A 14,594-nucleotide genomic window follows, 5' to 3' on the forward strand; every position below is an offset into this window, starting at 1 on the left:
CCAATGTGAAACAAGGTGCACAACTATTTCACATCTAGTTCTTAATATCAAGGAAATTTATGAAAATCACTCTATATTTTTACTTTTATTATCTATTATCACACGGTTATTTATCATTCGACGATCTATTAACTTTTATTATTGCAAAAAGTACACTACCATTAGTAAAAGTATACATAATAATTATAACATCAATAATATTATTATTCACTATATAGACAACTTAATCAAAGGTATTTTAGTTGACTTACTTTTTTTTATTGACGAATGTAATAGAGTATTCTTAATTTTGTCTTTGTTAGGTTAAATTTAACTTATACTATTTTTGAGATAATAAAAATAAAATACAGAGATCAGATAATAATAGAAGGTTGAGTTTATATATATATAAATTTGCCTATATATATATATGTATTGTGTTGTCTGTCTCTTGATAGTGTTTGACCTGCTACCCCCACAGAGTACCATTTGTCAACTGGTCAATCAATCAACAGTGGGAAAATTAAATGTGTATGGAAATATCTACTTGGACTATTAATAAAGTTTTTGTTGACTCCTCTACTAACTATTAAATGTTGTCCCCAAAGGCATCACCAAACATGGCCACAAGTCTTTGACAATGATGTCCATTTATTAAAAATCATCCTCAAGTGCACAAGAAGTTCATGAAAACCAACAAGTATCATGATTTGCATGAACTCTGAAGTTTGTTAAGTTACTTCCTAATCTGTACTGGTTTAGATAGTAGTTAACTTATATTAATTAGTATATATATATATATATATATATATATATATATTCTTTCAAGACGAGAATAATATAATGAGACTAATTCCCATTATTTTATGTATAAGTAGGCCTGAGAGATTTGGTACAAATTTCTTTTATATTCGGAGAGAAACAAAATCTTTATACGACTACAAGTAGTCAAGATTGGCAAGCCATATATATGAAGAGTGCATCTAAGAAAACATCCTCCCATGCATGAAAGAAAGAAAGAAAAATGATGTAATTTATGAGGTATGATTCCTTTTCTTTCACGTACCATTCAAAGTAACGGATATAACTGATACCTGAGGAGGAGGCCGTTAACCACCGACCGGCTACCCTTACGATAGAAAAAGGATATCGACCTTCATCTGGGCACGTTCACGCTGTCGGAGATCGATCGTCATGGTCGTCGTGAAGAGAGAGAAAGAGAGAGAGAGAGAGAAGAAGAAGAAGAAATGGCATATATATGATAAGACTTGAGAGGGACATAATGGCGAAGGAGGGCTTATCTTCCAACTAAGCCTAGCTATGTCCATAAAGGTACAGTAGACTCTTTAGCTACGATTTATTGATCTCACCCAATGGTCAAATGGCCAATGGAGAGTTTTGAGTCATTCCGACTCTCAAGTACTCAACCAAACAAGATAACCTTTTTGCCACTACTTACTTATTAGAGATTCCAACTGCATGCTAGCTATCAACCATCATCACATATTGATATGTATTATATATAACCTAACAGGGACCTCATAACTAGTCACCAAGATGTATGCATGATGTTGCTTCAGATAATTAAGAACTTTAGTTAGATCCATAAGAATACACCCACGTTTTAACGATAACATTTGCACAGAGTCAAATACTACGTATTATTTGTCATTCAAACAATAATCATACGAGCTAGGGGTGAAAATGGATCGGATACGGATCAGATAGTGTTCAACCCATATTTGGATCCATATCCTAACTAAACGGATATGGATAAAGGATTGGATCTTAAACGGATATTGATTGAATTTAAAATAATTATAATATTTTATTTAGATATAATTAACACAAAATTATTAAGAGTTTTACAACAAATACTTTTTTGTATGTCAAATATATAAAACTAGAGAAATTAATCTCTATAAATAATATATAAAGTATTATTAGTAACAATATTAATATTTGCTATTTAAATAAACAAACTAAAAACTGTAAATCATTTTAAAAAAATGCGGATAAACGGATATCCGTATCCGAATTCGAAAATATATATCCGACCCGTATCCGAATTGGATAGAAATTTTTTATCCGAATCCGATCCGAATTAGGTCGGATAGCGGGTCAGGTCGGAGTTAATCCGACCGTTTTCACCCCTAATACGAGATCAATTGACTTTAAAAGAGCACAAACTACAAAAGTGGGTTTAAAAAAAAGATCTTAATTTTCTATAGACCATATCATTCTGTGCTCATAGAAAAAGGAGGAGGCATAAATGAAAACTGATGCCATGAATGACCAGAGAGAAAGTAACCCCTCATGCATGCATCGCATCACCAGCAATTCTTCAACTTCCATCTCATGCCAAGTCATACCAAGGAATTAAATACACTTAAACAAAGTCACATTAATATGTTTCTTTTCTTCAATAATAATAATAATAAATAACTTTTTAAATGATCCTTCTATTATAAACTAATAAATAATCTAATAATCTACGAGCTAATAAGTCTGATGCCATGATCCATCCGAGGGGAAAACTGCGACGTTAGCCGTCGCAATCCCACGTAAAATCTCCCACCCGACGACCACGGACGTGTCATGATCTTAACATATATATATATATATATATATATATATAAATAAAATAAAATAATCCCAATTTTAATTGGCCAATCGCGTAGTTCCACTAAAATCCAGGGGCATTTACGAGACCGGAAATATCCTCTCCTTGCCTCTGTAGCATCGACACGCGTCGTCCCCAGCCTGTCTCCGTGCCTAAAGTTTTGGAGCCATAACTTTATTAATTCCAACCCTGACGTTTGCACTATTTTAATTCCATACCTCCCCGCCCGGGCCCCCCCCCCAGCGCGGAGCAATAGGGACAAAGCTTTGCACATTTTGCACATTGCCGCCTGGGTTTAAAACTTATTGCAGGTCCTCCTCCTGCAGTCTGACACGAGTTATCAATCAGTTTAATCTTGTCATAAAGTAACAAGTCCTGCCTAGTGTTATCATGGAGTAAACTTTTGCGATATATATAAATTAATAATAAAATATATAATAAAAAATGTATACTTAGTTTTATATGCTGAGTTAAAAAAGAAATAAATATAGTTAAATTATAAAATCCCATATATTATGGTTGTATATAGTATAAAAGTTATTTAACTCATTTGATGATCAGGTGGAAGGAAGCATGATAAAATTCTAAGTCAAATCCTATGGCCGACCCTATCTCATGGAGTTTATAACAAAATATATTTTCTACATTCTACTTCTTTTTACCTAAAATACCCTTCGCATTTATTTATCTACTTAACTTTTGTGTAAAATTATAGGAGGTCGGCTCAATGTAAAAGGAGCAAAAGTTAGGGGGCAATATGGAGAAAGGGTCTGTTTTACATAATTGCCACTAAGTTTTTTTAAATATCAGAACCATCAAATAGATTTTTATTTATTCATTTGAATTATCATTATTTCTAATAGATTATTATTAAAGTTAATAAACATATATGAGTAACTAAAATATTCGCTCTAATAATTTTTGTCCTATAGTACTAGATACAATATTAGATAGCTTTTAAATTATTTTAAATAATTTATGCAAGAGAAAAGGTCTTTTTTTTTTTAATTTAAGTTATATTAATACAATTTTTGAAAGAGCATAATAATTATTTTTTATAGTGGCAATTATGATATTTTTAATGAATGTAGTGCCAAATGTAATATTTGAAAAAATTTGGGTGGCAATTATATAAAAATATCTAAATTAAAAGTAGAGGGAGGGAGATGTAAAAAAGAAAAGGAGCGGGGTGAGAAAGGACAGCTCGCACAAACCCAAAGCCAAAGGTGATAGAAAAAGCTCCAAGAGTGGACAAAGAAACAAAGAGCCGGAGAACCAAAGAATTCTAGAGAGAGAGAGAGAGATCAAGAACTGGAGAGAGAAAGAAGAAGAGAGAAGAAAGAAGAGAGGGGGGAGAGAGAGAGGGGGAGAGAGAGAGACAGAGAGAGAGAGAGAGAGATGGGGAGAGGAAGGGTGGAGCTGAAGCGGATCGAGAACAAGATAAACCGGCAGGTGACCTTCTCGAAGCGCCGCAACGGCTTACTCAAGAAGGCGTACGAGCTGTCGGTGCTGTGCGACGCCGAGGTGGCGCTCATCATCTTCTCCAACCGCGGCCGCCTCTTCGAGTTCTGCAGCAGCTCCAGGTGCGCAAGTTTCCCCTCACCACTATCCCCCCAACATCCCAACCCCATCGACCGAAACCCTACCCTAAAAGAGGAATCTTTCAACGATTTCCTCCCCCGGATCGGTCTCTTGGTTCATAACTCGTTCTTTCTTCTTTTGAGGGTTTTTCGATCGATCGATCTTGGAAAGAAACGAAAGTCTTCGGCCACTAAATCCTGGGATTGCTTCTTTAAAATTTTCTTTTAGGAGTAAAGTAGACTAGAGTAGAGAAGCTTTGCTTTGATGAGCTAGTACAACCATGGCGCCTATAGACTCACGTACGTGTACTGTTCCATTGAGCTCTCTACTTTTTTTTCCCTTACTTTAAAATTCGAAGATAGAGATGATTTGATGGGTTTCCTTTCTTTTCATTTCCTTGCTTTAATTATAACGAGATTGTAGCCTCCGGTATAAAAAAATCTATTTTTCCAGTCCTTTCCAGTACTTCACAATGAGAACTTTTTTCTAGGTTAAGCTTACGTTTAATTAGCACTGCTTATACTCTTCTACCTATCTCGTTAGCGCTGGCTGTTATTAATACAGTTAAGAGGATCTCTTCGTTCTGTCCATTTCCACGTCTTTTTTTTTTTTTTGCCCTTTCTTTCGTTATCTCTTTTGTGCTAAAGTATCAAAAGACCCACCATAACCTAGACGAGCTTCTCAAGCAAATTGTTACAAGAAAACGAATTAGTTTAGGTATAATGGAAGCCAAGACCTTATATATTTACATATTTTATGTAGATGAAAATCAGTATTGCGAACTAATAATAACAGAAATAAATGAGTCACTTTTTCGATGATATTTGCTCGAGATTCGTAAATTATTCCAATGTTTATGCTTCTCTTCGATCCTGTAGATTCTCGATTCTTTGTGGTTAATACGAGTTTCATGTCCCACAAGTACAAGGGGTTTGAATTAATTGTCTTTTTTGGTTAGTTACATGCAAACACATGTAGCTGGAATTCAGTCAGTAGCAACTCGTGAGTTTTGAATCCTAAGTTACGCTATCGTCAAAAGCCACAGAGTTGTCGGTCTTTAATAAACGTTATGATTTAATTCGGACCTGATTAAATAATTTCTTATCTTGCTTATTTTACGTCAAATATAATTTTTATTTTTATTCTTTTGGTATCAAGCCTCTATCCTAGCTTAGTATCATCTTTGCTGCAGTGCCTGCATTTTTATCTTATGTCTTTTCCTTTATCTTAAATAACAATTCTGATATCATTTCTTGCAAAATGCCTGCTTTATCACTTATTATGTATGGGTGAATTCCAGGTCATTTTTGTCACAATTGCACTATGCTTTGCATGGGATTGGTTGTTACATCCTTGTTGCATCTTTACTTCAAAAATTATGTTTCAGATCCACATTAGTTGATGTCTCAGACAATGTATGACCAAGAGAATAGCAGTAGGCTAAGTTAGTTTATTTATGTACAGCTAGTTGCCCTAGTTTGACTACTCTAGTTTTTTGAATTGCTCTGAGTAAATGAACAAACAATACTTTTGAACTATCAGTGAAGTAGGATTCAATTAAGAATTCAAATAGGGTGGTTATATGGAAAGGTTTCAAAAAGGTAGAAGCCAAGTACTACAATGTGCAAACTCAAGAAAGAAGATATCAACTACTTACCATCTTATACTCTTATATTGTCTTATTAAAACCCTAAAGACATGGTGATTGTCTGCAGAGTCAACTTTACCTACCTCCTTGGCCTTAGTCTAGTTCTCTTCTGGAAATACCATACCAAACTAATTAAAAACCAAATTGCGACTCTAGTTACCTCTCAGCTAGCTCCTCCTATATTGGGGCTGTTTCAAGATTGTACAGTTTCCAAAAATGTTAATGTGCTGGTAAGGCACCATTGTCCGCTATTTATTTAATGGTTGGACTACTCGTTTATTTAAAGCAATACACATACAAAAGAATAGAAGCTAAATCTTATGTGCCAACTCCCTTATTAAATCATATTATGTTTAATATGATTCTGTTCTTTTGATTCATAAAACTAAATCATTGAGGTGAATTAGGTATCATAAATCATCGGTTTTATTGCTTATTGCTGTAATTCAGTGAATTAAAGTGCTCATACTAATTGTGACTAAAACTGAAGCTCTAAAATCTTGATAAACAAGTTCTTTAGTACTTCTTAAAGTAGAGAAATCTAGTAAGTAAAAGGTAAATATTTCTTACTAATACCTGAGAAAACTAAATTACGTTTTTCTCATGATATGATATACTTTTTGTGAAAATATTATGCAGGCAAATATGCAGCGCCATTTGATTGGGATAATTTTGCCTTTTTCACAAAGGATCAGTTGAGCTGCTTAAAAGTTGGCAAACATATAGTGCTTGTCAGCTATAATTATGTGCTAATTATACAACAATAAAGTCATCTTGATCGAGATCTAGATGCATCTGACATCTGGGCAAACACTTTATATGCTCAAGCTGATTTTAACCTCATTGTGCAGTCCTAGTCATGCACATTAATAGCCTATTGACACAAGAAGAATGTGTTACATTAGATGACCACCTTCAAGCTTGGATATATATTGGTGTGGTTATCAGGATAATGTGTTCAGTACTAAGAACATATGCCATGAATACAGGTTCATAAAAAAAGATGTTAGCAAACAAACGTTATAAGATTGTAACATTGAGGTATTCCTCCTAGAACTTCAAAGCTTAGTCAAGGCAATTGTTGTGTTTGGATACGTTCAAAATGTTACTAGGATAGACTAGCATGTACGATTAGTATAGCTTTAACGTTTTCATTAATACCAGTGTTTCTTTTCTTTGTTAAGTTTGTGATCTGGAAGAATTGGAACACTTAATACTTGCTAAATTCTAAAGCTACTCTATTAATTTCTTGTAAAGCTTCTCATTCACTCCTCCCTTCCTAACTTTCGCAAGAGCATACAAGCTAACTGTCTACAACTTTCACAACCAATTTATGATTACCACAACAATGTTATTATAATTATGCGGCTTAGAACACTTGGTTAAGTGTCTATCAATCCATTAGGTTGAGAAAGTATACCATTTTGCAAAAGAATCTTTGAACATATTTATTCTTAAGTTGTAGTAATTGAGGACGCTTTGTTCTCTTGATACTTAATGCAAGATGAAGTGGATAGAAACTATAAACATTCTTATTTCACTTGCTTCACTTGCTTAACATTATATAAGATGAGACTACATATATATAGTGGTGGTTTATATGACTTTTAGTTATATTATATGACTCTTAGTTATACTATGTGACTCTTGGTTATACTACATAACTCTTTGATTTCCAACGTCTAGAGAACTCGGAAATCGTCTAGAGAACTCAAAATGTTACTTTAATTTAAAGGTATAGAGAAGACTAAGAGTCACCACAAAACCAAATCACCGATATTAACTTATTCTTGAATTCTACACTAATTAATTAATCTAATTGACTAGTCAAATGGGCTAGCTTAATATACCAACATTCTCCACTTTGAGCTTCAATTCAATTTGGTGAAGGTATCCATCTTGTGAGCTTTAGTGAATATGTCTGCTAATTGATCTTTAATCTTACAATACTTGATCTCGATTTCATCATCTTTGACCAAATCTCAAATGGAATGATACCTAACTCAAATATACTTGCTTCTACTATGGAAGACCGGGTTTTTTATGAGTGCAATTGTTGATTTGTTATCACAAAATAAATTTATGCCTTATAGATGCTTGAGTTTTTCTAAAATCCACTTTAGCCATAATACTTGACAACTTGCTAATGACAAGAAAACGCATTCCGCTTTTATAGTAGAGAGAACGACAATATTTTTCTTCTTTGAAAACCATTGGATTGCAGTGGAGTTGACATTAAAATATAGTTGGAAGTACTCTTGCTATTGTCAGTGCTTTTACCTCGATTACTATCACAATAGCTAGCTAAATATGAATTGTTAGTACTTTTGTAAGTAATAACTTCATCCAAAGTACCACTAATATATCTTAAATTTTTTTTCCCAATATTCCAATGACATCTTGTTAGTGTTTTCATGAATCTACTAAAAAAACTAATATAGTACAAAATATCTGGGCTTATACTTATTAAGTATATAAGACTACTAATAAAACTTCTATAAACAGCAGCATCAACAAGTTTATCATCACCTTGATTGCTTAATTTCAAGCCAACATATATAGGTGTGCGTATAGGCGAAGCACCATTCATTCATAATATTTTTAAGAGATCCGTTGTGTACTTATTTCATGAGATAAAACTTTTAATTCCATTTTGTTTAACTTCAATGACAAGAAGGAAATGTAGAAGTCTCATGCCGTCATCTTAAGTTCATGCATCATATTTTTCTTGAAAGCTTCAAAATAATTTGGACTATTGTCGGTGAAGATCAAATCATATCACCATGTATACCTTCTTTGATGCAAAGAGTATGCTCAATCGAACACCTCTTGAATTCATTCTTAAAAAAAAATCCATCAATGTGATTGTACCATGCCCATGGTCTTGTTTTGAGCCATACAAAGTTTTCTTCAACTTGCATACTTTATATTTTTCACCTTTTTTTTCACATAGCCTGGAGGTTGATTAGTATAGACTTCCTCTTTAAGAACACTATTTAGAAATGCCGAGTTGACATCCATTTAATGCATTTTTCCATTTATTTTGAGCCACCAAAGTCAAGATCATATGAATAGCCTCAAGTCGAACAATAGGGGCAAAGACTTCATCGCAATTGAAGCTATACTTTTGATTGTAACCTTTCGCTATCAATCGGGCCTTGCGCTTCTCAACTTCACCTTTTTCATTCAACTTGGTTTTATATATTCATTTAACACCTATTGGTTTGTGCCCGATAAAAAGATCTATAGGACTCGAGTATCATTATTTGTGATTGACTCAATTTCTTGATCCATAACATGTCTCCGTTTTTGTTTGTCTAAAGCTCCCTCAAAAGTGAGAGGATATGCATCAATAAATAGTACAAAATTGCTCATATCTTTATATGATACTTTGCTTGCATAGATATCTTTAATACTCATCGTCTTCCTAGGTGGAGACCCTGATGATGAAGACGTTTGAGACAATGTGGAAGAAAAAGACGAAGACGTAGGTGGACTCCTTTCTTCTTGTCTAAGATCATCACCTTGACTTTCTTCCTCACCTACAAGAATAGTAGATTCTTTTTTCTCCTTTCCATCCCACCTCCAAAATTCTCATTTATTAAATTTTACATCTCTACTCACAATAACGCTCTTAGTAAGGAGATTAAAAAGTTTATAGGCTTAGGATCTTTCACTATAGCCTATAAGAATACATTTTTCACATTTGTCATCCAATTTCTTCCTCTTTTCATCGGGCACATACATATAGGCAATGGTTCCAAAAACCCTCAAGTGAGCGACATAAGATTCGTGTCTAAGTTTAGCTTCTTGAAATGTCATATTATACAAACTTTTGGAAGTTACACGATTCAAAGAATAGATCGCACATACAATCGCTTCGGCCCAAAATATATTAGACATCCATTTAGCCTTTAACATAATTTTAGCAAGCTCCATAATAATCCAACTCTTCCTTTTCGCCACCCCCATTTATTGTGATATGTAGCAGGTAGTAATTTGATGTTTATGCCATGCTTTTGCTTAAGCCTTAGAACATAGAAGGCATTAGTAATGCGTTTGACACATTACTTTATTTTGACAAGAATGTCACCACTTTTTTGATTGGTAATTTGTTGTCATTCCTGATGTAAACTTCACTTTTAGTAAATTCATCCAAAGTGACACTTTTCTTTGTTCCCTATCATGTGGTTACTACAACCATTATTAATACATTAAATATCATTAATAACATCTTCTCATAAATTACAAACAATAAAAAGATAATGATTCTCCTTCTTTTGAAGAAATTATTTAGCATAGTTTGCATCTTTATTTTTCTCTTTGGTAATCATTTTCTATACATTCTTTTCATGTGGTCATATTTGCCACAATAATGACATTGGTCGTCTGCATAACATCCTCTACCTTTACCTTTAGTTGAAGTAGATGAGAATGCATTGTTATTTTTGTTTTCTCCACTTCTTTAGCTATTGCTTCCATATCTCCCATGACCAAAATGCCATCCTCCTCTTTCTTTAGAATCTCTTCTCAATGAAACTTGAGATTGAAATGTTTGCTCTAGGGGAGGATAATCAAGTTGATTCATGCGATGTTCATGAGATTGGAATGATCTCAATAAACTTTTAGTAGAGAGAGTAGATAAGTCTTTAGATTCTTCAATAGTAACAACAACATGCTTATATTTTCTAGTTTGATGAAGATCTAACGGTTAAGATCTTTAAGGGTATAATAGGAATGAAAGATATTACCGGTTCAGTAGGTAATTTTTTTTAGATATATAATTTTGCACATTATTTTTTAACAATTATATTATTTTAATATTTTATTAAGTAAAAAACATATATATCATTAACTAAGAGTAATGTATATATATCAAAATAAGGGTATTGATATCTTTTATAATTAACTTGATGAAAATTTAATTATATTTTATCTTTTTGATTATTTTTTATTATTTACATATATCTCCCATTAGTTTAAGATTGATTTAAATTAAATTTTAATAGATAGAGATAGAGAATTATATTTAAATTAAATTTTATCTCCAAATTATCAAATTTAAATTATTTAATATTAAATGATATTTCCTATAATTAAGGCATAATTATATTTAAGAGAGAAATCTTAATGGAAGAAAAGAAACGTGTAGAGCGCTTCTTCCGTACCGTAAAGTTAATTATTTATCAATCACTTTGATAAAGATCTAATGGTTAAGATCTTCAAGGGTATAACAAGAAAATTGGGGAGTTAAGCATACGTAATTAATCTTCTTAACTAATATACTCTTTTTCTTACGTAATGTGGTTTTGGAACCGGTACCGGGTATGAAAACTGGCTATTATAGCTGTTGGATTAAGATTATAATTTTTAAAGTAGCATTGAAGTATTTGCCTACTTTTTAATTAAAACTTCTAGGAATTTTTTCAACTATTCTTTGGTCTAAAATTTTCTCACTATTAGTCCTCAATTGATTGATGATAGAGATTACTCGATTGAAGTAGTCTTCAATTACTTTGGAGTCCTTGATATGAAAAGTATCAAATTCACTTTAAAGAGTTTGAAATCGTATCATCTTCACATTCTCCTCTTCTTTATAGGACACTTTGAGTGTATCCTACGCTTTCTATCATTGACATGGTAGAGATTCATTCAAAAATTATCTTGTCCACTGCTTGATAAATGAATGACGACACGTTCTTGTCATTCTTGCGAGTTCCCTTCAACTCATTGAGTTATTGTGGTGTAAGTGTGATCAAGTTCTTCGGCTCAGCATAGTCATTCTCTACAATATTCTATAGATCTTGAGATCCATAGAGAACTTTTATTTGAATATTCCATTAGTTGTAATTCTTCCCAGTGAAGCGAGAAAGTTGGGATTGCAATAAGCTATTAAAAACCATTGTACTTTAAGGAAAGCTAACTTTGATACCACTTTGTTAGTAGAATGTAGTAGAAAACAGAATAGAAGAAGATTGTTCTCTAATACAAGATAAAGTAGGTAAAAACTTAGGACATTTCCACTTAAACCTTTTGAATTATTTTCAACATACACTCTTGATTTTTTTTTACCACATACACCTTATAATCCAAAAAGTTTTTTTTTTTTTATTTTTGGTTTAAAGGTCCATATAGTTACTTTTTTCCTTAGTTCAAGGGGGCCTTAGTTTAGGAGGTATATGTGGGTCATAAAAATATTCATGAAGTGTATGTGTAAAATAACAATAATTCGGAGGTCTAAGTAAAATTATCTTTTTTACTTTAAACTTTCTTATTTCACTTGATTAATTTGCTTATCATTATATAAGATAAGACCACATATATATAGTGGTTCACATGATTGTTGAATATACTACATAACTCTTTAATTACCAACATCTAGATAATAAAAAATGTTACTTTAATGTAAAAGCATAAAGAAGGGTAAGAGTCACCTCAAGAACCAAAGCACCAATATTAAGTTATTCTTAAATTCTACATTAGCTAATTAATCTTGTCATGATTCAGAGCATGAAATCTCTATCAGAAGGTTAATCCCTTCCAGTATGCTCGAATGAGAGCATCTAGTGGAGAGGCTTCTCTATGTCACCATCCTCGAAGGGACATTGAGTTCCAACGAGATATAAACATCAAGTTAGACATTTCTAAGTTTGAGGGAAGGATACAACCACATGACTTCATAGAGTGGTTTCATGGTGTGGAGTGAGTCTTTGAGTACAAGGACTTGTCAAAGCACAACAAGAAGATTTTAGCTATCAAACTAGAGAAGCTGGCCTCCATTTGATGGGAACAACTCAAACTTCGATGAGATCGTGAAGGTAAGCTAAGCATTGCTACTTGGGTGAAGATGAAGAAAGAACTCAAAAGAAAATTCTTAATAGATACTTATCTCCGAGATTCATATTCACAAATTCTATCAATCTACACAAAAGAGTCAATTTGTAGAGGATTACAAAAAGGAGTTTGATAATCTCATAATGTGGTATGGTGTGGTGTCATGGAATCAGAAGAACAAACTATAGCTTGCTATCTCGACAAGCTGCAAACAAATGGACAAATGCAGGTTGTCAATTGCGGTAAAATCTTTTACGAAGTTTAGTGGGTAAAGATATTCGCTAATGGGATATTTCTTTGCCTCAAGCGACATTTGACATTCTAGCCAAACAACCAATGCAAGTCTATTTTAAGTAGTCTATAGGTGAAATTCAATTAGCTCGTTAGTCTTGACTCCTCTACCTATTTCTCATTTTTATAGTGTTGAGGCCAACAAACAAACCAGGTACATCCATAAGATTAGGGTTATCAAAATAAACAAGTTGCTCATGCTCAACTCGGTTGCGACAGCTCAAGCTCGGCTCATAATGGGCTATGTTGAGCCTAAATAAAAAATTGGGCTCAAAATTTGATTTCAAGATGAGCCTGAGCCAAAGCTGGCTCACTCAGGCTCAGCTAGATAAGCTCAAATATATATATATATATATATATATATATATTAATATCTTAATCTACTCCTTTACTTTCCATTCAACACATGGCTAAGAGCATAAAACCCTCTAAAATGCTTAAGCCTCCTTTTACTCTCGATATGACCGACCTAGCCTCCATTTTATTTTTCCTAGCCACCATTACTCCTCTCTCCTATCAATTACTAATTCACATTTCCCAAACACCACTAACTCTTCAAATAACTAATCGTTCAAAAGAAAATAAAAAAAAAATGTTCTTCTTCCTTTTGGTGGTGATCGATCAGTCTTCCTCTCCCTCTTCTGCCAGCCTCCTCCTCCATCGACAACCGCTGTCATCACCTCCTCCTCCTGCTCCTTCAGCAAGCCAGTGTCCCCTCTATCGTCACTGTCTCATCCTCTCCTCTAACTAAGCTCGGGCTTGGCTCGTGCTCGATCTAGCTCGAGTTGAGTCGAGCCGAGCCTAAACATTAAATTACGGCTTGAAACTAATTTCGAACCGAGCCTAAGCTAAAGCCGTCTCGCTCAAGCTCGGCTCGTTTACACCCCTACATAGGATGCATGAGCAAGTCGATGACCGTATCAGTAAACATAATAAAAAAAATCAATGAATTGCTAACAAACATAAAATATCAATGAATTGCTAACAAACATAAAATATCGACAACATTAAGGAAGGAGATTTGGTGTGGATTTATGTTCGTAGAAAATCTTTCCCACCCGAACATGGCAAGCTCAAACTTAGGGCAGATGGTCCATTCAAAGTCACCAACCTTCTGAGAGGTCATAATGTGTCGACTAGTTTCAACGTCGTCGACCTCTCACCCTATCATGAAGAAAGCCATGAAACTTGAGAACAAGTTCTCTTCAATCGAAGGAGAATGACACCCAAGTGTCAGAAGGCCAAGAACCATGCACATAAGAGCTTTTCAAGTCTTTACATTCGTAGTCATTTATTTAGTTTTGACTCTTTGAATAGCCATGCAATTAGGATGGTTAGTAAGAAACATGATAGGACTTATAATAGACTCTTAAAATTTTTTATTGTTATTTGGGAATAGAGAAAATCAAATAACTTTCTCTAGGGACTGATGTAAATTAGTGGGATGAGCAATATGTAAGTATTTAGGAAAAAATTTGGAACTCATGCATGGTAGTGGAAAGTTATTGTATGCATGGGAGAGTTGCTCCAAAGATTCCTACTTTTATCCAATACATTATCTAATGAATGAGCCTACTTTGAGTTATTAAACAAATATTTTGAGAAAAATGATTTCTTCTTGTTTTGCTCCTATTCCTT

At 33.5% G+C, this 14,594-nt stretch overlaps 1 protein-coding gene across 2 annotated transcripts in view; it reads left to right on the top strand.

The window, feature by feature from the left end:
• Positions 1-3,818: 3,818 nt before the first annotated feature.
• The window catches only part of LOC140773022 (agamous-like MADS-box protein MADS2), a 33,842-nt gene continuing 23,066 nt past the window's right edge, over positions 3,819-14,594 (top strand). The window contains exon 1 of one of the 2 annotated variants that reach the window (XM_073115334.1): positions 3,819-4,185. In XM_073115334.1, the coding sequence (XP_072971435.1) occupies positions 4,001-4,185 (185 nt within the window). In that variant the 5' untranslated portion in view covers positions 3,819-4,000. The remainder of the gene's footprint in view (positions 4,186-14,594) is intronic. The other variant, XM_073115335.1, reaches the window with a different exon arrangement.

Source organism: Typha angustifolia, chromosome 13 (genome assembly GCF_048772165.1).
Source record: "Typha angustifolia cultivar Huaian chromosome 13, ASM4877216v1, whole genome shotgun sequence".
Classification (NCBI taxonomy): domain Eukaryota; kingdom Viridiplantae; phylum Streptophyta; class Magnoliopsida; order Poales; family Typhaceae; genus Typha; species Typha angustifolia.